Source organism: Triticum aestivum, chromosome 7D (genome assembly GCF_018294505.1).
Source record: "Triticum aestivum cultivar Chinese Spring chromosome 7D, IWGSC CS RefSeq v2.1, whole genome shotgun sequence".
In the NCBI taxonomy this organism is placed as follows: Eukaryota; Viridiplantae; Streptophyta; class Magnoliopsida; order Poales; family Poaceae; genus Triticum; species Triticum aestivum.
The window spans coordinates 89377317-89402721 of record NC_057814.1 but is presented as its reverse complement, the minus strand read 5'-3'; the positions used below and the strand labels follow the sequence as shown (position 1 = coordinate 89402721).

General features: G+C 43.3%; 2 protein-coding genes across 2 annotated transcripts; one reads left to right on the top strand and one right to left on the bottom strand.

Moving 5' to 3' along the window:
* Nucleotides 1-7809: 7809 nt before the first annotated feature.
* LOC123164947 (uncharacterized) lies at nt 7810-8397 on the top strand. The gene is made up of 2 exons (XM_044582566.1): nt 7810-8158; nt 8266-8397. Exons 1-2 carry the CDS (start codon nt 7816-7818, stop codon nt 8310-8312), a joined length of 390 nt encoding a protein of 129 aa, XP_044438501.1. The 5' UTR covers nt 7810-7815; the 3' UTR covers nt 8313-8397.
* A 12685-nt stretch (nt 8398-21082) lies between these two features.
* On the bottom strand, nt 21083-23578 carry LOC123168694 (COBRA-like protein 10). Its single transcript, XM_044586562.1, has 2 exons — nt 22852-23578; nt 21083-22781 (listed from the first exon to the last, which is right to left on the bottom strand). Exons 1-2 carry the CDS (start codon nt 23444-23446, stop codon nt 21352-21354), a joined length of 2025 nt encoding a protein of 674 aa, XP_044442497.1. The 5' UTR covers nt 23447-23578; the 3' UTR covers nt 21083-21351.
* Between the last annotated feature and the right edge of the window lie 1827 nt (nt 23579-25405).

Genomic DNA, 25405 nt, shown 5'->3' with positions numbered 1-25405 from the left:
TCTGCCGTTAGTAGATGCAGCAAACTCACTGGTACGGTCTACATAGAACAAATTATTTGTACACTTGAGTATGCAAGGATATCACAGTCACAGAACAAATTATTCCTAACAAAACATAGCGTCTCTCATGCTGTGGCTGACGAAGGCCTTTTATTCTTCACTTCACACAATTGATGGAGAGCTAAGATCTACGTACGTACATTACACGGCTCACAGAACCTGACTCCCCAAACTGAAAGATAGTTCAGAACGAAACAACATAGAAAGAACTAAAACAACAGCAAAACAGTAAACAGCTACAAGGAAGGAGATCAGCGGAGGCAAACATCCTGCAGCAGCGACTCGCAGGCAGTTTCCTGATGCAATCGTCGAACGAGACAGCATATCCTGATCAGGCAAGAAGGACTACGTACCTCTCGTGCAGAATACGTACGAATTTGGTCCGACGCAGATGGAGCCATTCATGATGTTCAAGCCGACGTAGGAGGACGTCCTTCCGGCGGCGCTTGCACTGCCGCTCCCGCCCGGCGAGGTGGCCCAGTTCGACGAGCCTGCCTGATTTGGAGAAGGAGGTCGAGGTGGGCGCGACAGACCGACGCGGCGTCTCCCTCCGACGCTGGGGCTGGACACCGGTGTAGAGGCAGCCGTTCCAATGGAGAACGACGGCAGTGGTCCTCGACCTGCAAGACCGAGTGGAGGAAGGCCGCCGCCATGACGAGTACGAAGTGGAGGAAGGCCGCCGCCATCGCCGGAACGAGGAAGGAAGGCAGCGCGAGTCAGGCCTCGGAGGCCAAGAGGCGGCGGACGACGATGTCCCTCGTCTCCCCCGTTCGACGCCATGAAATCGAGGAGGAGAGGAGATGAGATTGGTGCTAGACTGGGTTGTTCGTCTCCGTAAGTCCATGGCTATATAAAGAAATCTGGGCGCTGCTTTCGTTTGAGTTTGGAACGAAATCCTTGCGCGCGGAATCAAATCTCTGGTTTAGGAAAGAAATCTGGGCGCGATAGCAAAATTTAAGGGGAAAATATCGCGCCGAAGGAGGAACGAGCGCGCGAGGCGGAAACAGCGCGCGGGGCAGAGGAAGGAGCGCGAGATTGGCGCTGCATGCAGCGATCGGGCGGTTTTTTAGTGGAAAATCAGAGCCAATGGAAATTCACCTTGGGCCAAGATATTTGAAAACTTTGCCTTGCGAACTGGGACGGAGGGAGTACTTGATGCATGTCTAATCCATTCTCTCTCCTTTTTCACGTGAAGGTGCATTAGCATGGGAGATTAAATCCTGCCTTTTATTCTCTCTTTGGCAATTTCATTCATTCATCTCTTTCAAACTATAATTTCATTTTGAAAATATTTTATGTATTTGAACTCCTGGCGCCGAGACCTTTAGAACAAGATCAATCTTGAATACATTCAAACATGTTTAAATTTCAATGTTTCATATGAGTGAAATAAGTTTTCTAAAATAAGCAAAATAAGTTCTTTGAATTACGTGAAATTAATATTTAAAATGAGTAATTTTTTTCATGCATACAAAACATAATCCAGTGTGAAATATGTGAAACTTATTATTTCAAAAATGCGAAACTAGTTATTTAAAAATGTGAAACCTATTATTTCAAAAAAAGAAGAGTGAAATCTAGTTTTGAAACTAGTGAATTTGTTTTTTTAAATGATGTTTTCTAGAAGTAAGTGAAAACAGTTTTCTGAAAACTATTGTTTGGAATGGGCGACATCTTTGTTTCATACACATATTTCGGTGTGAAATACATGAAACTTTTCATTTCAAAATTTTGAAACTAGTTAATTCAAACATGAGAAACTGGTTATTTGAAAATTTTATTTAAAATGAGCAATATTTTATGAAGCGAGTGAAATGAGTTGTGAAAATAATTGAAATTAGCTGTGACATGTCTTTCAAATGAAACTAGTGGAATTCATCTTTTGAAATGAGTGAAACTAGTCTTTTAAAATTGAAATATGATTTTTTTGAAAATCCATATTTCAGTGTGTTTATTTTGAAGTTGCTTCGTTCACTCCTTTCAATTTTAGTTATATTTAACATGTCCCTCTTCTTGAAATCAATAGATTTTTTTCAAATGGGTGAAATTAGCTTTTAAAAATAATAGAAACATGTCTCTTTCTCGAATCAATTGTTTGAAATGATTGAAATCAGTTTATAAAATGAGTCAAATGAGTTTTTTTCATGAGTGAAATACATTTTTGAATTGAGTGAAATATTTTTTATATAGTGAGTGAAATTTGTTTTATGAAATCAGTAAAAGTAAAGCTAGTTCAACATCCCTAATTGATCTTGTTCTAACGATCTTCTCACTATGAATTCTAATATGCAAAAAGTTTCAAAAATAGAGATTTAGTTCAAAATATACCGATCATTCAAAATATGACTGCAAAATAAAGTACCCATCTTTTACATGGAGAGAGGCATGCAATTGTCCTTCTATCCACTCTCTCGACTCTCTCTCCTGTTGAAGCGGACACAAGCTGACACATGCATTTGTATTCCTCTCTTCAACATTACTTATTACCACCTCTGTCGGTTCTGTCACATAATATAAGACGTTTTTGCAATTCAATTTAAACTGCAAAAACGTCTTATATTAAGGGACGGAGGGAGTACATAGGAAAAGATATCTCATGTTATACCTATAAAGCTAGCACAAATCGGACGCAACTATTCTAATCCTGAGCTCATATGAGCTTGGCTGAACAGTAACATAAAGAAAAAATGCAAAAAAATCTCATTTTTTTGTGTCAAACATTGACAAAATGTTGGCTGGCTTGCAAAATTACATCGCCATATGACATTCGTGGAAACCGTGGCAAAAAAAAAAATCAATGCTCCAAAATGTTCTTTTCAAACACATTTTGGAGCACCGATTTTGTTTGTTTTTTGCCACATATTTCACAAATGTCATTTCATGCTGTAATTTTGCAAGCTAGGAAAATATTTGAAAGCTCGGAATACAATTTATTCAGCTAGTGAAATAGAATTGAAAGTAATTCATGCATTTGATCAATGTCTGTACTAAAATTGATTCATTTTTGTGTCAATCTTATTTTTGGTTATAGAACTGGGAACGTTATAATGTGTTTCATGTTTTCGGATAGTTATTTTAGGTGCCAAAGTTTTCCCATCTTGCCAAAACTGAAAAATAAAGGAGACGCAAAGAAGAGACATAGAAAATATTTGGACTTGCACGTTGCACATGATAGACAAAATTCATAAAAAGATGTTGCTAAATTCAAACTAAAACTAGCGGGTGTACCCACGCATTTGCGCGGCTAGATTTTTATATATTATCTCATTAATCAAAACTGTCTCCATTAAGATTTTATAAGGATTTGTAATTCTGAATATTGTTGGAATGTGGATCTATACATCTGGTAGCATGAATTGTTTGGCCCTTTCTGAAACTAAAATATATACTTATCAACTGTTGTTTGAAACAATAGAATAGTCTGTAGTGAAATATGTATATAGAATATGCTCGCTCATCCATCAAGATCGCAGAAAGACACACCTATCGTTTTTTTAAGTAATAGAACAATCAACAATTTAATATGTATAGACTCGCTCATCGTTTGGAGGATTGATTGTATCCCACATTCTCGTTACTTTCACTTAAGCATACATGTTTGGGTCTCTTGTTGAAGTCTCTCAGCTTCTTGTATGCCGAAGGGGTTTCAGTTCAAAAGCATGAAAAGGCATTTCTTCCAAGGGATTGAAAAAGTAGTTGTCAATTGATAATATACATATGAACATTTTAGCTAAAAAATTGTGTTCACAAATATAATAATTACTAACCTTGTTGATTCCCGTGAGAAGCAAACTCGGAAAGTTGGGCGTGACTTATTTAGACGTCAAGTTGCATGACACTTCATAATTTGGCCTGGCTTTGATAATTTTTGATGGCAGAGTCTGAACGTCCATCGTCAGAGTTTGTTGGCTTCTATTTACTGTGTGGTGGCATTGCGAGTCGGTTGGCTTCAGTTTTAGTATGGGGGTCTGCAACTGCAACAATGTATTGAAAAGAAAATGTATAACTTGCACCTACTATGTCCTAACTTTAGCTTTAAATAATGCAGTATAGAGTAAAATATATCATTGAAAGCAACTAATAGAATAAGAACTGGACCTCTACAAATGAATGAGAGGTCCTGATAAGCATTTTTCTGCAGTGGTCATTGATAATCATTTTTAACAGCTGAATGAAATCTCCGCAAGTATCATGAATTAGATTCTTTCAAAATAGTTTATGGTACTTCTTAAAGTCAAGAATTAGTACATTTATGGAGTAACTTATGTAGTTTCTCTGCTGTCCTTTAACCCGATGGTTTGCAAATAGATAGGTGGAATTTGATTTATTTCCATGCTTGGTGTTGTGAGGAGAAACTCGTAAAGCGAGCATAGAGAGAGGAAGCAGTTTCATTCATACAAAACTGGAGCCTTTTTTTAGATCTGCAAGAGCATAGCATTGCTCCGACTTTATGAACACACTCTTCTAAGCGCAACATAGGAGAAACAGAATACATAACTCGGAAAGTTGGAGCCTTTTCTTTGTTTCTATATATCTAAGAACCCATTGCACTAACCACGAACTACCCCTGGTAGTGAAATAAATGAGTGAAATCGTACCTAAATAAAACAGATAGTCTGACTGTATCATGGGAAACTATTGTTAATGTGGCATGGGCGGTACTCAAGTAACACTGGAAAATAGCACAGTATAGGCGGATCAAGTCATCCCGCAAAAAAAAAGGCGGATCAAGTCATACTATAGGTTCCAACATATACCCAATACTTCTTCAAATGGTTTGATTAGACATTTACTCAAACCTAGAAAAAACACATTTGTTTATCAAAAAGGAAACCTGGAACTATATAGGATAAATGCCTTCAATCAATGTTGTCGCTCTTCTTCATACTGTGCATACTGTGATGTGCGGGAGATGGTCAGCAGCTCTACTTATTGAGAAAGATTTTTGGGTATCAGGACCAAACTTTAGGAATATCAAACTGCTGCAGAATAGTTAAACAGGAATAAGTAATTTAATACATGTAGGATAATTTATTTACAAATATAGCAGGGAATAGTGTTGACAATTTTCCTTCAAACACCAACATAAATTGGTGTATACTACAGTCGTTTCTTAACGGGTCATTGTCTTACTGGATATTCATTGTCTCACATTCTTCAGATGTTTGCCTTCACAATAATTATAAGAAGTAAATGAACAACACAGAAAGAGTCTGTACGATGTTAAGGTTCTGAAGAAGCTTGGAGTTACAATGATTTGTGCACGGTTCACTTCATAGTCATCGGAGCCGATAATCCTTTTTTTTTCATGATATTAAAATAGTTGTACACGTTTCTTGAATATGAGAAAAATATTGCATGCAATATTTTCCAGTTAATTCTCTTGGATAGAACGGGATGACATTTATCCATCATATAACACGTGCATGATCAATCATAAGCGATGTCAACTGTATTAGGTGTTTGATTTTTATTGCTAGAAGCTCCTTAATCAAAAGAAATCTTATCCTGCTTGTTCGTACTGTTAGGTTGATCTCTCTCCCGTTCGAACCCAACGGGTCGAACGGGCCCCTGACTCGCGCCCTGATCGGGGGCGCCCAACCAAACCATGGTTGGTGGGCCCCTGTGACCCGCGCTATATAAACAGAGGTGGGGGCCAGGGCATGACTCACGAGGTTAATCGCTGCCACAATCCCCACCTACAATCCCTACCGATTTAGGGTTAGCGCGGTGCTCACGGGAAGCTCCACCACCTCGCCCACTCTCCGCCATCGCCGTGCGCCCCAGCACCACGATGGCCTCCGGCTCGAGTTCATCCACTGCTGGAGAAGGTAGGTTCACTGGAAGATCTAGCCTATTCCGATCCAAAGCATGCTATCAATGGTATCAGCCAGATCGGGTTAGACTTTTTCGGTTGAAAAGAAATCACAGAAAGAATCCCTCTCCTCCCAAAGAACCCTAAACCCAACTGAAAAAGAGGGAAAAGAAAAGTTGTGCCGCCGCAACGGCCGCGCCGTTCCTCTCGATCCCGAATCGCATCGGCACGCCGAGGATCCGGGACGAAGAACACTACCCCGCAAGGGGCAAAGGGCACCACCACCGAGCCGCTTGACGGCGGCGCGCTCTCCTTCGGGAGCTCGCGCGCGCCGGCAAGGGGGACGGGGGCGGCGCCGCCGCATCTGAGATCCGCACCTCTCTGTGTGTGTGTGTGTGTGTGTTGCTAGAAGAGGCAGGAGAGGAAAGGGGGAAAACAGCAGAAAAGGAAAGGGCGGCGTAGTGCGCCGCTGTGGCCGTCGACGCCGTCGTTGGCGACCGGCCCAACGAGAACGCCACGAGAAGCGAGCTGCGCTCGAGAGAGGGGAAGGGGAAAAGGAATGGAAAGGCTCGTGCGGCGCGGTGGTGAACGCCGTCGCCGGCGGCCGGCGCTCTCGCGCGGTGGCGCTCGACGCCGTTGCCGGTGAAGTCCCGTGCGGGACAGAGGCGAGCGGCGCGTGCGAGGCGAAGAGAAGAAAGAGTGGCGCTAGGTTTCGGTCGGGGCCAGCTGCCGCTGATTTTGTTCGACCGAACGGCACGGACGATCGTCCGATTCAAACGAACGGCTGAGATTGAAACCCTAGCGCCAGAGTGGGCTTTTGGGCCGAAAGTGGGAGCCGACTGGGCTCAGGCCGCCAGCCGCCGCGGGCGCGCTGGGCCGAGGCCGCAGTCGCGCGCTGGGCTCAGGCCGCAGCTTAGCCGCACGCACTAGGCTGTGCTGCCGCTAAATTTTTGTCTTTACAGAGAATAGCAAATTTTTAGAAAAATAAATGTTCATGAATTTTACAAAGTAAATAATAAAGTTCATGATTTTTTATTCGGTCAAAAAAAATTCTGCAAAGAGTAAAAAGTTCGTGAATTTTTATTCATGTTTTTCCGCTGCGTAAATAATTAATAGTGCTCTTTTACAAAGAAAATAAAAGTTTAGATAGAATTATGGTTTTAAGAGCATGTTAAAGTGATTATTAAAACGAATATGATTATGTTATTTTTATGACCAACGTTGTTAATACCATGATCATGTTTTATTATTGAAATTTAAAGGTGCATTTATTTCTAATTTTTTGCCCAACGGTAATATAGATTTAATTGCATAGACAATTATATGTTTAATTTGACCAACGTTAGATTAATGCATATGATTGTTATATTGATGTCACTTAAATTGTGATTTCAGGAGGCTTTCACTTGATGAGTTGCCTAAAAGAAGTTCCGACACTCAGAGGTGACAACCACACTGAGTGGAGGAAGAAAGTTGAATTGGCATTTGTTTGTGCTGATCTTGACTGGGTTGTGGAGAAACCACAGCCGGTTAGACCCACAGAGCCAGTAAGAGAGGCCACTGATGATGATGATGCATGGGCTAAAAAGAAAGGGGACTATGCTCCTTTGGAGCAGTCCTACCTCATAGATAACCAAAAGTGGGTCAATGCAAACAAAAAGTGCATGGCCTTTATAAAGAATACAATTGAGAGCGCCATTGTGGGCTCCATTGCAGAGTGCACTTCCGCAGGGGAGTTGCTTTCAAAGATAAAGAGCCAGTTCACTGGCTCTTCAAAGATATATGCCACCCAGGTGTTAGAGCAACTGGTGACAGAACGCTACACAGGTGGTAGTCATGGAATAAGAGAGCACATCCTCAGGATGAGCAATATGGCAGCAAAGCTCAAGCCCATGGATGCGGATCTGGAGATCAAACCAGCGCTCCTGGTCCACCTTGTCATGGCTTCACTGCCGAAGGAGTTTGAAGCTTTTGTTGTGAACTACAATATGTCACCTGGAACATGGGACATTGAAAAGACAATAGCAATGTGTGTCCAAGAAGAGGACAGACTCAAAGCCTCACATGGTGGTACACTCAACTATGTGCAGGGTCACAAGAGAAAGAATTACAATCAAAACAACAAAAGTTCTCCTTCAAAGCCACAAGGAAAAGCTTCCTATCAGCATCAGCGTCAGCAACAGCCTTTCTCAGTGGACAAAGACACTTGTCTCCACTGTAAGAAGACCGGGCATTACAAGAAAGACTGTCCTGATTGGCTAAAGTCAATCATGGCAAAAAGAGGTAACAATATAGTTTCATTTGTAAATGAATCCCTGTATGCACAGTTTTCAAAATCCACTTGGTGGATTGACTCAGGAGCAACTGTTCATGTTGCCAATTCTTTACAGGGATTCCATTCGACGCGGACTACGCTAAGAAGCGAAAGACGCATTGAAGTGGCGAATGGAGTTGAAGCAGAAGTTGAAGCTGTCGGTGATATCTCCTTGGAGTTAGCTGATGGATTCAATCTTCTACTTAGAGATGTTTTATTTGTTCCATCATGTCATAGAAACTTAATAAGTGTTTCTTGTTTGGACAAAGATAATTATGAATGTTATTTTGGACATGGCAAGTGTGCCATTTGGTTAAATAATGCTTATGTGGGTGATGCTTTACTACATGATGAGCTTTATTTGTTATCACTTCGTGAAAAAGTTTATTCCGTTTGCAATGTGAAAGAACATGTTTCCGCGTCGAATAAAGAACAAAAGAAAAGAAAAAGAACATTCGACTCATCGAAATTATGGCACTGTCGCTTGGGCCATATTTCGAAGGGGAGAATAGAAAGATTAGTCAAAAGTGAAATTCTTCCTCCGTTAGAATTTTCAGACTTAGAACAATGCATAGATTGCGTTAAAGGAAAGTACGTAAAACAAATCAAAAAAGGTGCAATCCATAGCACAGGCACACTAGAAATCATTCACACTGATATTTGTGGACCATTTCCGGTGAAAAGTGTGGATGGATATGACTCGTTCATAACATTCACAGATGATTACTCTCGCTATGGTTATATTTATCCAATCAAAGAAAGATCGGAAGCGTTGGATAAATTTAAAATATTCAAAGCTGAAGTTGAAAATCAGCACGATAAAAGAATAAAGATAGTAAGGTCCGACCGTGGGGGAGAGTACTACGGTCGACACACTCCATATGGCCAAGTCCCTGGACCTTTTGCGAAGTTCTTGCAGGAGACTGGCATAGTAGCCCAGTATTCAATGCCGGGCGAGCCTCAGCAAAATGGAGTAGCTGAAAGGCGCAACTGCACCCTTATGGATATGGTGCGCAGCATGATGAGTTATTCCAACTTGCCATTGAGATTATGGATGGAGGCGCTCAAAACCGCCATCCACATTCTCAATAGAGTACCAAGCAAGTCGGTGCCCAAAATACCGTACGAGCTATGGAGAGGAAGGATGCCCTCCCTACAACACTTCAGGGTGTGGGGGTGCCCTGCTGAGGCCAAAATGTTCAATCCAAACATTGCAAAGTTAGATCCCAAAACAGTAAGTTGCCACTTCATTGGCTATCCAGACAGATCAAAACGTTTTCGTTTCTACTGCCCTGACAGATGTACAAAATTTGTAGAAACGAGACATGCAGTCTTCTTAGAGGACGAAATGATGAGGGGGAGCTTGGTAGCTCGGAAAATTGATCTTGAGGAGAAGAGGGTGCATGCACCTAATCCGATGATTCAGGAGCCATTTTTCTCACTACCAGTTGCAACTCCACTCATGACAGCTATGGGGGAAGACCCGGAACCTGTCCGTCAGGAACCGACTGAACCCGTTGTTGAGCATGAAAGGGAGATGCAACAGCAAATTTTAGAAGAAGTGCCAGAAGTTGAGGCACAAAATGTGCCAGAAACTGAGGCCCTTAGAAGGTCTACAAGACCAAGAAAGTCAGCTATTTCTACTGACTTTAAAGTCTATAACACAGAAATGGTTCATATGGAAAAAGATCCCACCTCATATGAAGAAGCCATGAGAAGCCCTCATTCATCAAAGTGGATGAAGGCAATGGAAGACGAGATGAAATCGATGAGTTCCAAAGATGTTTGGGACTTAGAGGAAATTCCCAAAGGAGCCAAAACAGTAGGCTGTAAATGGGACTACAAAATTAAGTATGACTCTAAAGGGAATATATAAAAGTATAAAGCACGACTCATGGCAAAAGGATTTACACAAAGAGAAGGGATAGATTACAATAAGACATTTTCTCCAGTCTCATGTAAGGATTCCTTCAGAATCATAATGGCATTAGTTGCTCATTTTGATTTAGAGTTACATCAAATGGATGTTAAGACGGCATTTCTGAATGGTGATTTAAATGAAAAGGTCTACATGAAACAACCCAAGGGTTTTATCATGGAAGGCAAGGAAAATATGGGATGCCGCCTGAAGAAATCCATTTATGGATTAAGACAAGCCTCTCGGCAGTGGTATCTAAAGTTTAATCAAACGATTAAAAGTTTTAGATTTAATGAAAATATTGAGGATAATTGCATTTATGCAATGTTTAAAAATGGGAAATATATTTTCCTAATCTTGTATGTGGATGATATCCTGCTTGCTAGTAGTGATGTTAGTCTACTACAAGAAACAAAGAAATACTTATCCTCAAATTTTGACATAACAGATCTTGGTGAAGCATCATATGTTCTGGGCATAGAAATTCACCGAGATAGGAACAATGGAGTCTTAGGACTATCTCAGAAAGCATATTTAGAAAAGGTTCTTAAAAAGTATAATATGCATGCGAGTAAAGCCACACCTACTCCAATAGTCAAGGGCGATAGTTTTGGGAAATTCCAATGTCCCAAGAACCAGTATGAGATCGATCAAATGAAAGCAGTACCATATGCTTCGGCAGTTGGCAGCTTACAGTATGCACAAGTGTGCACTCGCCCTGACTTAGCTTTTATCACCGGGGTACTCGGTAGATATCAAGAGAATCCAGGCCTAGAGCACTGGAAGATGGTAAAGAAAGCATTGCGTTATGCGCAAGGCACGAAGGACTACATGCTAATATACAGGAGAAGTGATTCCCTAGAGATAAAAGGGTATTCAGACGCAGATTTTGCGGGGGACAGAGATGATAGAAAATCCACGTCAGGATACATATTCACCCTCGCTGGGGGAGCTATTTCGTGGAAAAGCTCCAAACAGTCGATAGTTGCATCATCCACGATGTATGCAGAATTCATAGCATGCTTCGAAGCCACGGGGCAGGCGATATGGCTAAAGAAATTTGTACCCGACTTGAAAGTGGTAGATTGTATTCACAAACCACTAAAGATGTACTGCGACAACCAGCTCGCGGTATTTTACGCTCACAACAACAAGTCGAGTAATGCTGCCAAAACAATAGAGATAAGGTATTATGTTGTGAAAGATAAAATCCAGGATCAAACTATAAGTCTCGAGCATATAAGGACAAAGGATATGCTTGCGGATCCGCTAACGAAAGGCTTACCACCCAATGTGTTCAAGGAACACTTAGCCGGCATGGGTTTAAGGGAAAGCCTTATGATTCCTGGATAGGCCCAAAAGGAACAGAATTTGTTTCTGAACATAACGTATGTTGTAGCTGTATGATTCTAACGGCAATTAAGTCGTGACGATGAAACATGCTCTATGTACCAATATGTGATGAAACAAATAAACTAGAAAGTATAAAGTTAAAAGTAAAGTTGTGATCAAGGGGGAGAATGTTAGGTTGATCTCTCTCCCGTTCGAACCCAACGGGTCGAACGGGCCCCTGACTCGCGCCCTGATCGGGGGCGCCCAACCAAACCATGGTTGGTGGGCCCCTGTGACCCGCGTTATATAAACAGAGGTGGGGGCCGGGGCACGACTCACGAGGTTAATCGCTGCCACAATCCCCACCTACAATCCCTACCGATCTAGGGTTAGCGCGGTGCTCACGGGAAGCTCCACCACCTCGCCCACTCTCCGCCATCGCCGTGCGCCCCAGCACCACGATGGCCTCCAGCTCGAGTTCATCCACTGCTGGAGAAAGTAGGTTCACCGGAAGATCTAGCCTATTCCGATCCAAAGCATGCTATCACGTACATTCATGTGATTATGAATTAGACCTAGACTGTAGCACGTACCATGAGTTGATCATATGTACCAAGAGGATCAGGCATCGGCACCATCCTCATGTATACTTCCCACCTCGCCACAGACCATGTTTTTGGGGCCGTTTTCTGTCATCTCGAATAAGTCAATTGGCCTTGCGACTTCATCCATAACACACTGACAATACAGCACAATCGTCTTCCCCTAGCCACCTGCTGTATAGTCTATACGATTCCTGAGTCGCACTCATCCACGCCCTATAGATGCTTGATCTGCACTCCATGTATATGGAATTATGGGTGCACCACGTACATGATCCAAACATATGCTTGAATCTGGGCACTTCATATAAATAGAGAACACTGGTTTTAACTGCAGTTCAAACCTAATTATCATGTCACATGGAAATAAATCAAGAGCATACTTACGTGTTGGCTTAGGCCCAGCCACTCGTTGCTGCAGCATACCCAGCCCTCATCTCACCCCTTAGACAGCCTTTTCTCCATCGTCTCAACAACACGTCCGCTCGCAAGAACTGAGCCGTGAAGAGCGCACGGAGGGCCATCATCTTGAGTTCTGGACCGAGAAGGCGGCATCATGGATGGGTCATGGAGTGGAGCGGAAACGGAGCATGGCCGATGGAACAGACGGAGGTAGATTTTTCTTTTCTGATTCTGATTCAAGATCTAGACAGCCACGAACAATAAAAGTGGAGGAGTCGTGCATGATGTTGACAGTCATTTTTTCATCCTTCTTGCGGCAGGTCCTTTGCTTATTTCTTTCTTATAACGGATTTGCTATTTCTCATTTAGATGTGAAATAGCTATCTCACATCTAAGTCCCTCATCCTTGGATTTGTTTTGTCTTTAAAATTCGTGCACTGATGATTTGACGATTTGTTCGTGTTTGATTGTACGATCTGGTAGCGTGCGCTCGCGCAGCCCGCATGCAGCGTGCCAGCATGGGCTAGCCCATGTGTGCTAGCGTGGGCTGCCTTTCCTTTCTTTTTTTTCCTTCTTTTGTCTATTGTTGTATTGTCACGATACACTGCAGCTGTTGCAGTTTGTGAGGTTATTTTTTGTCTTTTTTTCATTTCTTTTTTCTCCCACTTGTGATACTGTGACATGTGTATATATTAGATGACGTGTGCAGGCATCTCCTTTACGCGTGTATATACCGTATGATTGTTCGTGCATATTTTTTGTTGTTTTGATTCGTATTCATCTATGCAACGTGTCCATGGAATTGTAAATCATGCATCGAAATCATTTATATTCATGTTCATTTGTCCCACGGAATTTTTGTAAATCATGTTCATTTTACAGCCCATCACACTACGCGTTTTTCTTTTTTGGGCCGTTTTTCGTGGTCTTTTTTTCTGTGTTGTAGTTGAAGATAAGTGATGTCTGTATAAGTTGGAGAGACGAGCTGACCGCTGGCTCGTCGGCTCTGTTTCTTCGCTCTCTCTATCCCACTGCTCGTTGTCTAAGGAGTAGAGGCGACCCGGCCAAGTTTCTAAACGGTACAATGACGGGCAACGGCCAATTTCTTGTTTTTATTTTTATTCTCATGTCTAACCCTAATATGTAAGAACCTTGTGTCTTTTTGTTATTCTTGTTCCAGTTGCAAGTCGATCACCCACATGTATCTGGGTCCAAACCGTTTTGGTCCTACAAGTGTACTCTTAACTGGGTTCGCCTTTTTATTTTTTATTCTAGTTACAAGTCGACCACCGACATGCAAACTGGAGCTCGTCTCTTTTTTTTATTGTCACAGTTGCAGGTAAACCACCGAGATGCAACTTGGCCCAACATATTTTTATATTATGTTGCAAGTTTGCATCTTGTTGTAATTTTCGCGTAAACTTTTGATCTCCCAGCGTTGGATGATGTATTCCCGTGTCTCCTTGTTATGTTTTGTCTACTTGTCCCTAACTGAGGCCCAATCTATTTTTTGTTCTAGGTGCAAGTCCAACCACACACTTGACATGCAATAGAGATCCCATCTTTTAAAACTTTTGTTTTTTTCTCTTTTGTAGTCTTATAAATCCATGATTTTTAAAATTTTATAAGTACTTTTTAAATTCACCATTTGATTTATTTTTTGTCATTTCCTGCAAGCTCTACCTTCCGCCTCCCTTGTCGTTGTTTGTTTATTGTGTATCCTGTTGTTGGCCTAGGCCTATTCGACTCCGCTTTTATTGGCCCTCAACTCATAATTGGGGTCTGACCTTTTTTTTGTCCTAGTTGCAAGTCCACCCTCGACTCGCAACTGGGATCCATTCTTTTTTGTCCCATTTGCATGTCCGCCCTTGGCTCGCAACTCGGGCCTGGCATTTTTTTGTCCTAGTTGCAAGTCCACCCTCGACTCGCAACTGGGGCCTAGTCTTTTTGTCCCAGTTGCAAGTCCGTCCTCGACTCGCAACTCGGGTCCGACATTTTTTCCTCCCAATTGCAAGTCCGCTCTCGACTCTAGGACACGGACTTTTTTTGTCTTAGTTGCAAGTCCATCGTTAACTCGCAACGGGGCCTGACTTTTTTTTCTATTTGCAAGTCCACCCTCGACTCACAGTTCGGGACCGAACCTTTTTGTCCCAGTTGCAACACCCCCCTTGACTTGTAACTCGGACCTGGCCCTTTTTTGTCCTAGTTGCAATCCACCCTTGAGTCGCAGCTGGGCCTGACCTTTTTTTCCTGGTTGCAATTGCACTCTTAACTCGCAACTGGGTCTCAATATTTTTTTGTCCTAATTGCAAGTCCACCCTCGACACACAACTGGGGTCCGGCCTTTTCTTTCCAGTTGAAAGTCCAACTGTGGCCAAACCATTTTTGTCCTAGTTGCAAGTCCACTCTCGACGAAATGGGGCTAGACTTTTTTTCCCAAGTTGCAAGTCCACCATCGACTCGCAACTGGGGCCCAACATTTTTTGTCCGAGTTGCAAGTCCACCCTCGACTCATAACTAGGGCACAACCTCTTTTGTCCGAGTTGCAAGTGCGTCCTTGACTCGCAACTAGGGCCCAACCTTTTTTGTCCGAGTTGCAAGTCCACTCTCGACTGCAACTAGGGTCCAACCTTTTTTGTCCAAGTTGCAAGTTCGTCCAGGACTCGTAATTGGGTTCCAACCTTTTTGTCTGAGTTGCAAGTCCATGCTCGACTCGCAACTAGGGCCCAACCTTTTTTGTCTGAGTTGCAAGTTCGTCCTCGACTCGCAACTGGGGCCCAACATTTTCTGTCCGAGTTGCAAGTCCATCCTCGACTCGCAACTACAGCTGAACCTTTTTTTCTGAGTTGCAAGTTCACCCTTGACTCGCAACTGGTGCCCGACATTTTTTAGTCCTAATTGCGAGTCCACCCTCGATTCGTAACTGGGGCCGACCTTTTACCCCAGTTGCAAGTCCACCGTCGACTCGCAACTGGGGTTCGACCCTTTCTAGTCCCAGCCGCAAGTCCACCCTTGACTCGCAATTAGGGTCCAACCATTTTTGTCCCCAGTTGCAAGTCCAAACTCGACTCGCAACTCGGGCCCAACCTTTTTTTGTTCCCAATTGAGAGTCCACCCTCGACTTGCCATTGGGGGTCCAATATTTTTTTCCTAGTTTCAAGTCCACCATAGTCAGCGAACAAACTGCAGATGAGCCGGCCCAAGTAGTTAGGATACCTTTTTTGTTTTGTTTCATTTTCTTCATGTTCTTTCTGCTTTTTTATTTATCATGTTTCTTCATTGTTCTTCATCTCCTTTTTATTTTTCTATTTTTCAAAAGTTGATCTCATTGTTTTTCATATTCTGATAATTTTTGTTTGTTCATAAATTCACAAGTTTCAATACATGTTTCAAAATTTGTAAATTAGTTCATTTTTCTAAAATTGTTCATGTTGATCAATTTTTTAAAGCAAATCAAAATGTGTTTTTTGTCTTGTTATTTATCTATTTTATCTATTTTGTTTTTTCCTGTTCGCTTTTAGTTCAATGTATATAAAAAAGTTCACTTTTAGTTCATCGTATATTAAAAAGTTCATGTATATCAAAAACAATGTTCAGTGTGTATTGGAAAAAAATAGTGTGTATTTAGTGCCAGGAATCCCAAAGAAAGATTTTTCTTTTCTGAATTATAATTATTCAGTCAATTCAAATAAGGCGTATCTTGTTCAAGCCAATAAATAGAGCTGGGGTTATAGTTAAAGCAGCCAATAGAAAACCAAAATAACTAGTTAAAGTAAGCATGAAAGAGTTAAATTCCATTTTTTTTACTACACTACATATGTTGGTAAAGCATTTACCTAAGTTATGGAAAATTCATAATTCATCAGTTATTTTAGATAATACTAAAAAACAAGATAGAGTAAGATACAGAAGTGTAAAAGAAAGTGGATTCATCATGTCATATAAAGCATTGTTCACCATATATTAGAACATTTTTGGTATTCGTTAACATTTTTTAGAATTTGAAAAAACTTATGTAAATTCGTGAACATGTTTTTGAAATATGTGTTGATGAAATTTTGTTCTTTACTGAAAATTAATTATAAAATATAATAGTAAAAAATGCAAAAAAGGCAAAAAAGTAAAATAAATCGTTGGTTGCCTAGAAGCTAGCTATGGGAGATGTCCTTGTAAATGTATAGTGATCAGAGGCAAAAGCTAACAAGTCGATTTAGCACTAGCGATCATTTTGTTTTCCAGAAAAAGCTAGCGATCAGGTTCCTTGTACGGGTAGCTATCAACCAGAATTTTTTTTACGAGGGGAGCTAGTGACCAGATTTGCATATAAGCTGGTGACCAAGGCGGACGCACGAGAAGGTAATTTTTAGTTTTGGGCATTGACAAATTAAAATCAAACAAATAGGACAAAAAAAACTTAGATATAAGATATTATCTCACATCTAGATGTGACATAGACAGACTCTTCTTATAATTATTACCGGCTTCTAGCTTTCAACGACCGACAGCTCGGAGGCGAAACATACCATACACGTATAGATAGAGTAGTAGTATCCTTTTATATTACGTCTCCAATTCAATGCAGAGGTCATATGTTCATCTTTCTATAGTACGCCCTCTTTTTGACGGTAGAATCCGTGTGCATTAAGAGTCCAAAACGTGTCCCACGATGCGTATCAATTGGTGAACGTGCATATGCATAGGTTGCCTTAAATATGTACACGTGACAGGTCAATTTGCTCGTACACATCCCGCACGTAAAAACCATTTTAATCCTAGACAGTAAAATTACGATCCATCATGATCAAACGGATTAAAAAAATTTAACGTGTGGACGAACGTGATGGCTTGTTTGACTTCTGTTTTATCTCTACTACTGTTAAACAAGCAAACATATTCTTCACTATGCCCACCCGGTTAAACGTACACAGGTCAAATAAGACAAATTACCATCCCCAGAATCAGGCATCTAACCGTCCACATAAAAGTCAGACCTCCCCTGTGTACGTTTAGCGATTTACATTAGCGGACGAAACTCTGCCATCGATCAAACAGTTGCACCTCCCGCGAAAAAAAACAGTTCCACCCTTTGCGTTCGCGTCCAATCAACTACAGAAAATTAGCCACAATTAATGGGAATTAACACGTCTGCCTCACAATAAATGTCTAAACTTACAGGAATCAGCTCGATCTACCAGCCTTTGCCCACCCGGACGTACGTCGCAGCCGCCCAGCCTGTCCTGCGCCATCGCCGCCATGCGTAGCGGACGACGCCCGCGACGACGCGCTTCTCGCCAATGCAGGTGCAGACTATCCTCTTGTGCGCAATACGTGGCCAGTTCCATCCCAGTTAATCTCGATGTCTTCTTTGATGTCGCCGTTTAGATGCACACTACAATCAGACGTCGGTGCCGCCAAGCCACTGTTGTGCCCTCGCCGCCCAGCCACTGTTGGCCATCGCCGCCTTCCACAGGCGCCGACATCGGCGCCGACGAACTCCTCAGGCAACGCACCTGCCTGCACCAAAGGAACATGGTATAATTTTACAGGATATTCAATTGGGTTAATGTGATAGGGGCGATCAGTTCCTGATTTTAAAGGAAATTCTATTTAACATATATGTGCATACTTCATTGCTTCCCTAATCCCTGTCAAATTTGCATCTTTATAACAATGCTCTTCACTCAAATTTGCATATTTACAATAGTGTGATGATGAATGTATCAATTTTGTACAAACCATAATAGATCTACCTCCTATGACTTGAACATGAATTTTAACAGTGCATCAAACTGGAGCCCTCCATCATACTGTTTTAATAGTATAGTGCTCGAATCTGTATGACTGAATGAATAAAACCCAGTAAGTATGATCTATTTGTAACTTGGTCCAATAGAGTGGAGAAGAAAACCCAGTCCAAGAATATGCATTTTCCTGTACACAAATTTGGTCATCTTCTATTATCAAATTTGCATATCAGATGGCTGCAGGATAAGTATTGCATGATAAACAACAATATGAAACAAAACATATAGGCTCGGAAACAGTTTGGATTTTACAAGAGAAGATCTACTAAAGTAAATTCAGGTATCATCAACGGCGGAGCTAGGATTTGGGAACGGGGTAGTCCTCCTCCAAAATTAAGTCGTTTCTATTAAAGAGACGCTCTGATGTATCACCGTTGTCTAACTGATGCATTCAAAAAATAATTGGTAAATTCAGAAATTATGTAGTAAGTACTTGATCATTTTGGCCAAACCAAATCCAAGACTATCATGAAGTAAACCTGTCAATTACTTGTTCTGTACAATGCTCAAAAGCTTCGGGTTGATGTATATGGCAGGCAGGTATGCCTCCCCATTCCCATCTCTGTGTTTATTTCAGAGTCCCAAAAATTTAGGATCGAACAAATTCCCTGACTCTTAGATGGTCTTCAATATCCATTTCTTGTAAGCCTGCAAACACACTTCTGATATAACCGGGGTTCCGGGACAACAAGAAATATATCTAAAAGGTTGTGCTACATCATGAATACCACTTGTGTAGCTGTCGTAAGTAGTACTGAAGATGCCAGAGATGTTTATGGACTTCTAATAAAGCAAGTTATTCCAAGAAAAGGAATTTTTGAGGTGATAAGCTCTTTTAGCCAACCACCGTCCTCTATATGACAGCATAGCATCATCATTATCCTACACTATCAATTATTCACTCTTCAACCTGTATTATCCTAGAGTCATACATACTTATCCTACTATGCTTCTCTTGATCCTCTTTTATTTGCTATAAAGCTCGCATTTGGGAACTTCTAAAAACATGCTTTCATTTTTCAAAAAAGAAGTAAATTTCTTTGGCAGGATCAAGCCAAATCAACCTCATCTGTCTTGGTCCCTAGCGCCCCTAGCCACCCAGATTTCAAATCTACCAATCAATCAACTTTATCGCAGCATGGTTGCCTCAATAATATTAACTAACTAGAATCCCCACTCATAATAGTTGCTGCAACCAAGTTAAGAACATCTAATCGAACAACTTCTAATTTTTCTCCCTGATTCTAAAATGACTCATACTCCCTCCGTCCGGAAAAGCTTGTCCCTCAAATGGATGTATCTAGCATATAGTTAGTGCTAGATTCATCCATGAGGAACAAGGTTGGGACAAGTTTTTTCGGACGGAGGGAGTACTTAAACTAGACTACTGAGCTACCTATGTATATTCAGGAATGGATAGAAATTAGGGATTAGCAGAAGTGGGTAATGGGGAGTATCTCAAATCAGAAATAAGCAGATATGAAAGCCGAAGTGGGGAATAGATCGTCTACCGGCACCGGCTTGCACTTGCAGGGGACCATCCACCGCGGCACAGCTGCCGCACATGGGCATTACAGGGCGCAGCGCAGTCGCACGCACAGGGTGGTGGGAGCCGCCGACGAGCGAGATGGAAAGGAAGGCACCAGGCGCGGAGGTTGCGACACATGATTGCCACAGCCGCCGATCTGGTGGAGGCAATTCCCGCGCCTCCGCGTCAGCCTTCGTCCGGCGCCCAGCAACCAGACCGAGCTTGAGCGGATCCTCGGGCACTTTGGCGACCGATTCGACGAGGAGGGGCTGAGAAGAGTGGGAAGAGTGCGAGACCTCGCGCCGGCGGTGGGGACGAAGAGGAGGGGCGGCTTGAGGAGAGAGAGAGAGAGAGTTGTGTGCTTGTGGCCACCATGGAATAGGGAGCAGTGGGGAGACAGTGAAGGGATAAGGGAAGGTAGGTGACGAGGCGAGGAGAACTGAGAGGGGGCGTCCGATGTGTCTTTTTCTTTTACCTTCTCTTTTTTAGTTGGTTTTTTAGCCCTTTTGGTCAAGTCAGATATAGCATCCGGTCTTGTCCAATTTAGTTTTTTTATCAATAGATGATATTTCCGCTTCTATACATTTATTTTAACAGTAAAAATGATCTGATGTGCACGAGGTATATATATTTACACAATAGCTACATGTCAGTCGCCTGACTTTTGAATTCGGGTCAGTTGATTTTGGTTGAAGGGAGAGACAGGCGAAGAGGAGGAAGAAGCTCACCGGAGGGGAGGAAGAAGCTTCCTGGCAAGCTACCTCATCATCTATCTTAGGGTTGGGGTGGGGGAGGCAGCACGACACTGGTGGGGGCGGCAGTACGGCGATGATGAAGATTCCCGGAGAAAAAACAGGCAAGGCCCGGGGCTAGAGGGATGGCTGGGGGCGGCGGCGGCACGGCGGTGGGAGGAGGTTCCAGGAAGGGCCGGACGGTGGTGGTTGGCGGTCCGGCCGGTGGTCCATGGGACGGCTGGGGAAAGAAATTGTCGGAGGTAGAAGAAACTCCCCAGGCTGAACAAGGGATCGTGTTGTTCATTTTGCATCGGATGGCCGGAAAGAATCGACTGGCCCAGTTTAAATTTCCATTTCCAGTCGATTTACACTTGGCCACTTCCATATTTTTATGTGTGTATGCCTTTATTGCATATAAATGAGTATAATTTATGTGTTAATGAAGACGTGCGTTGCACGTGCACGCTTACTAGTGTATATAATACAAGATAGATGAGGTCGTTAGGTCTATCTTAATTATTCTCCACAAGCACGCATGCACCATTAATGCTCTCAATGGCCGCGTCGCCCGGCGTGTACGCACTAGCTATGCTGCATGCATGCAGTAGTGTACTTTGTACGCGTGTGTTTGGAAAACAGAATCGACTGACCATAGTAAAATATTCAGTCACCTGAACCTGAAGTATAGCTAAAGTGTAAGTCTGTAGTTGGTCGAGAGCAATTCCTTCGTTTGGGGTCACTGTAACATATATCCCCCAACCACCAAATAAAAATGTTCAGCAAATGTAGCACCCTAAGACAAATCTCTATACAATGATACAATCCCCAGAGATTTTGACAGATCATAAGCACGAGGAGTCCACAAGAGCAACAATCATCACAAGAACCACCCCAGTGACAGCCTGCAAGAGACTGGGAGCCCCTGCCCGCCGGCGTGCACTCGACGGTAACTTGTGGGGGAGCGCGCACTCCTCGCCGTCGAAGTACACCCGCTTGGGGAAGCCTCCTCCTTTGGGGATATTGATGTTTGGCACGTCCTTCTTCTTGAACGAGATGACGGACTGCTGCTTCCCGGGCAGCCTCGGGTACGCCGACGTTCTGCCGTCGGTGATGGGCTCCAGGAATTCGAGCCCCGGCAGGGCCTGCATGAATATGGTGTTGTTGAAGGGCGCGTCCAACCTGGTACCATTGAAGGAGTAGACGTTCTCGTAGCCACCGTAGTGCTCGCCCATTTTGACGGCGGCGAACCAGTTCTTGAACGTGTAGTCCTGCCAGTTGAAGATGGTCATGCGCACCGACCAGCCGGACTTGTAGTTGTTCATGACGTGCCAGTTGATGCTGACGCCGCAGTTGTCGCCGCAGGGCATGGGGTTGGGCACGCGCCAGTGCTTGATCTTGGCCCACGCCCGGGCCTTGGCCGTCCGGTTGTCGAAGGGCACGAGCATGGCCTCCGACGGCAGCAGGACTGGGTGGGCGTCCGGGTCGCACGTGGCGGTGTCGTTGCCGCAGCCGCAGGCGCAGGTGTTGCAGGGCACCGTGGAGTCGTTGTAGTAGGCCGAGAAGGAGACGCAGCACTTGGAGGCGCGCTTCTTGGGGCGGGTGATGTTGCACGCCACCTGCCACGACGCCACGGCGGGGGTCGTCGACATGAGCCCCGACCCGTCAGGGAACTCCATGGGGCTCACCCGGATCGGCTGCCTGCAAACGTAGTGCGGGTTCAGCTTCCCGGTGATCTTCCAGTTGGACGGCGGGTAGAGCGCCGTCCGGTTGAGGTCCGGCGGCATCTTGAACACCGTGAGCTGGAAGATGGCCCGTGACTTGGACTCGTCCATGATGGGCGGCAGCAGCGTGCCGTTCTTGCAGCAGAAGGGCAGGTTGCCCACGTCGTTGTCCTTCTCCCGGTCCGGCGGGAGGTCGACGATGATGGGCCGCTTCTCGCAGTTGTAGACGGGCGTGAAGTCGAAGTCCTTGTAGTAGCTCGCCGCCGGGCTGTAGACGCAGGCGGGGCCTTCCTTGAGCAGCGTGTAGGCGCCGCGCATCTTCTCGATGAACTCGCCGCGCTTCCACTCCCAGGTGAGGTTCCAGTTGTCCAGCCGGCTCATGGGGCTCCAGTTGTCGATGGTCACCTGCGCGATGTACTTGTTGCCGTACGACGTCAGCACGTCGTAGGCTATGGTCAGGTCGGCCTTCTGCCGTGGCAGGTACCGCGTGCTGTTGGCCTTCTTCGCCTTGAACTTGGGATCCTTGACGCAGCACACGAACATCACGCTATCTGCACCCACATTCTGTAAGTTTAAGCATGCATGCAGCGATTCGATAAGTCGTGGTGGCGAACTACGTACCTTTGTGGGTGGGCGCGGGGCATCGGTAGCCGGGATTGGTGAGCTTGATGGTCTTGGGCATGGGCTTGCCGGGGGGCTTGACGCCGAACTGCGTGCCGGTGATGTCCATCTGGACCTGTATCTGCGTCAGGTCGCCGGCGGTGTCGATGGAGTTGAGGAGGTCGGCCATCGGGTATCCGGCGAAGGTGACGCCACCGGAGACGTTGGCGGGGAAGTCGGTGCCGTCGAGGAGCACGGCGCCGCTGACTGACACAAGGATCTCCTTCTGCTGGAACCCGACGAACATCTGCCACGCCTTGAGGTCCGTCGTCATGGTGTTGAGCACCGTGGCCTGCGCCTTGAACGCGTACGCCTGCGCCGTCGCGTTCTTGAGGTGCGGGAACTCCTTGGTGCGCTCAATGAACGTGTACGACAGGAACGCGCCGTTGCACGCCTCCTGCGCCTTGAGCTGCGGCTTAGGCTTCTCCTCCTCGTCATCGCCATTACTGTAATCCTGCGCCCGCGCGGCGGTGACGACGGCAAGGACGACCGCGGCGGCGAGCAAGTACGCCGGCCATCGCCGCCGCCGAGGCGGCATGGGCGCTGCCTTGGTCATTTATTTAGCTCGATCGATCCAGGACTAATGCCACGCGCCGTCGCCCGATCGAGCTGGCTAGCGTGGGAGCGATCGAGACAAGAAGGGCTAGCTCGCTCGCTCGAGGGGTAAGGCCAGGAATGGTGGGAAGCAAACGCGTTCCAACGGCGGAGGAGGTGGAAAGAGGGTATAATTAGGCATGCAGAATTTAGGAGGTCGGAGGCGTGCTGCGTTGATGGCTGCAGTCGTTTTGGGTCGTTTGTTCAGAGGAAGATGGGAGACCATGTCAAATGGCCGGAATTGGACGCCGGGTTTGGCAGTGGCGGAGCCAGGATTCAAATAAACCCGGGCCAAAATACTTTGGCACCTATAATAACTATCCGAAAACACGGAACACGTTATAACGTTCCCAGTTGTATAACCTAAAATAAAATTAACACAAAAATGAATCAATTTGAGTACAGACATTGATCGAATGCATGAATTACTTTCAATTCTATTTCACTAGTTGAATAAATCGTACTCCTAGCTTTCAAATATTTTCCTAGCTTGCAAAATTACAGCATGAAATGACATTCATGAAAAATGTGGCAAGAAAAAAAAAAACAAAATCGGTGCTCCAAAATGTGTTTGAAAAGAACATTTTGGAGCATCGATTTGTTTTTTTTGCCACGATTTCCACGAATGTCATATGGCAATGTAATTTTGCAAGCCAACAAACATTTTGGCAATGTTTCACACACAAAAAAAGAACTTTTTGCATTTGTTTTCATTTTTTCTTTATGTGACTGTTCACCCGAGCTCATATGAGCTCGGGATTAGAATAGCTGCGTCCGATTTGTGCTAGATTTATAGGTATAACATGAGATATCTTTTCCTATGTAATAAGTATTAGAATTCGTAGCGAGAAGATCGTCAGAACAAGATCAACTATGGATGTTGAACTAGTTTTACTTTTATTGATTTCATAAAACAAATTTCACTCATTGAACATAATTCACTCAATTCAAAAATTTATTTCACTCATTTCAAAAATAAATTTCACTCATTAAAAATACTTATTTGACACATTTTATAATCTGATTTCACTCATTTCAAACAACTGATTTCACTCGTTCCAATTGAAAGGAAGACACATGTTTCCATTATTTTCAAAAGCTAATTTCACCCATTTGACAAAAAAAATCTATTGGTTTCAAGAAGAGGGATATGTGAAATATAACTAAAATTGAAAGGAGGAACGAAGCAACTTCCAAATAAACACACTGAAATATGGAGTTTCAAAAAATCATATTTCAATTCTAAAAGACTAGTGTCACTCATTTCAAAAGACGAATTGCAGTAGTTTCATTTGAAAGGCATGCTTCCATTATTTTCATAGCTAATTTCACTCGCTTCTTAAACAAATTGCTCATTTTAAATAAAATTTTAAAATAACCAGTTTCACATGTCTGAACATACTAGTTTCAAAATTTTGAAATAAAAAGTTTCACGTATTTCACGCCGAAATATGCGTCATGTGTATGAAACAAAGATTTCACCCATTTAAAAAAAAAGTTTTCAGAAAACTGTTTTCACTTATTTCCAGCGTTTTGAAAAACAATTTCACTAGTTCCAAAACTAGATTTCACTCTTCTTTTTTTTGAAATAATCAGTTTCACATTTTTTTTTAATAAATAGTTTCGCATTTTTGAAATAACAAGGTATGCATGGAAAACAATTTTTACTCTTTAAAAAAATTGATTTCTCTTAATTCAAAGAACTTATTTTGCTTATTTCAGAAAACTTATTTCACTCATTTGGAACGTTGAAATTTAAACATGTGTAAGAATATTTTTAAAATGAAATTACAGTTTGAAAGATATGAATGAATGAAATTGCCAAAGAGAGAATAGAAGGCAGGATTTAATCTTGCATGCTGATGCACCTTCACGTGAAAGAAGAAAGAATGGATCAGACATGCATCAAGTACTGCTTTAT

What these genes read in the sequence shown, in the direction of transcription:
- LOC123164947 (XM_044582566.1), top strand. Translation starts at nt 7,816, where the DNA reads ATGGCTTCACTGCCGAAGGAGTTTGAAGCTTTTGTTGTGAACTACAAT. An exon ending in GTCAATCATGGCAAAAAGAG is followed by an intron (nt 8,159 to 8,265) that starts GTAACAATATAG and finishes AATTCTTTACAG; the next exon opens with GGATTCCATTCGACGCGGAC.
- LOC123168694 (XM_044586562.1), bottom strand. Translation starts at nt 23,446, where the DNA reads ATGACCAAGGCAGCGCCCATGCCGCCTCGGCGGCGGCGATGGCCGGCG. An exon ending in CCCCGCGCCCACCCACAAAG is followed by an intron (nt 22,782 to 22,851) that starts GTACGTAGTTCG and finishes ATGTGGGTGCAG; the next exon opens with ATAGCGTGATGTTCGTGTGC.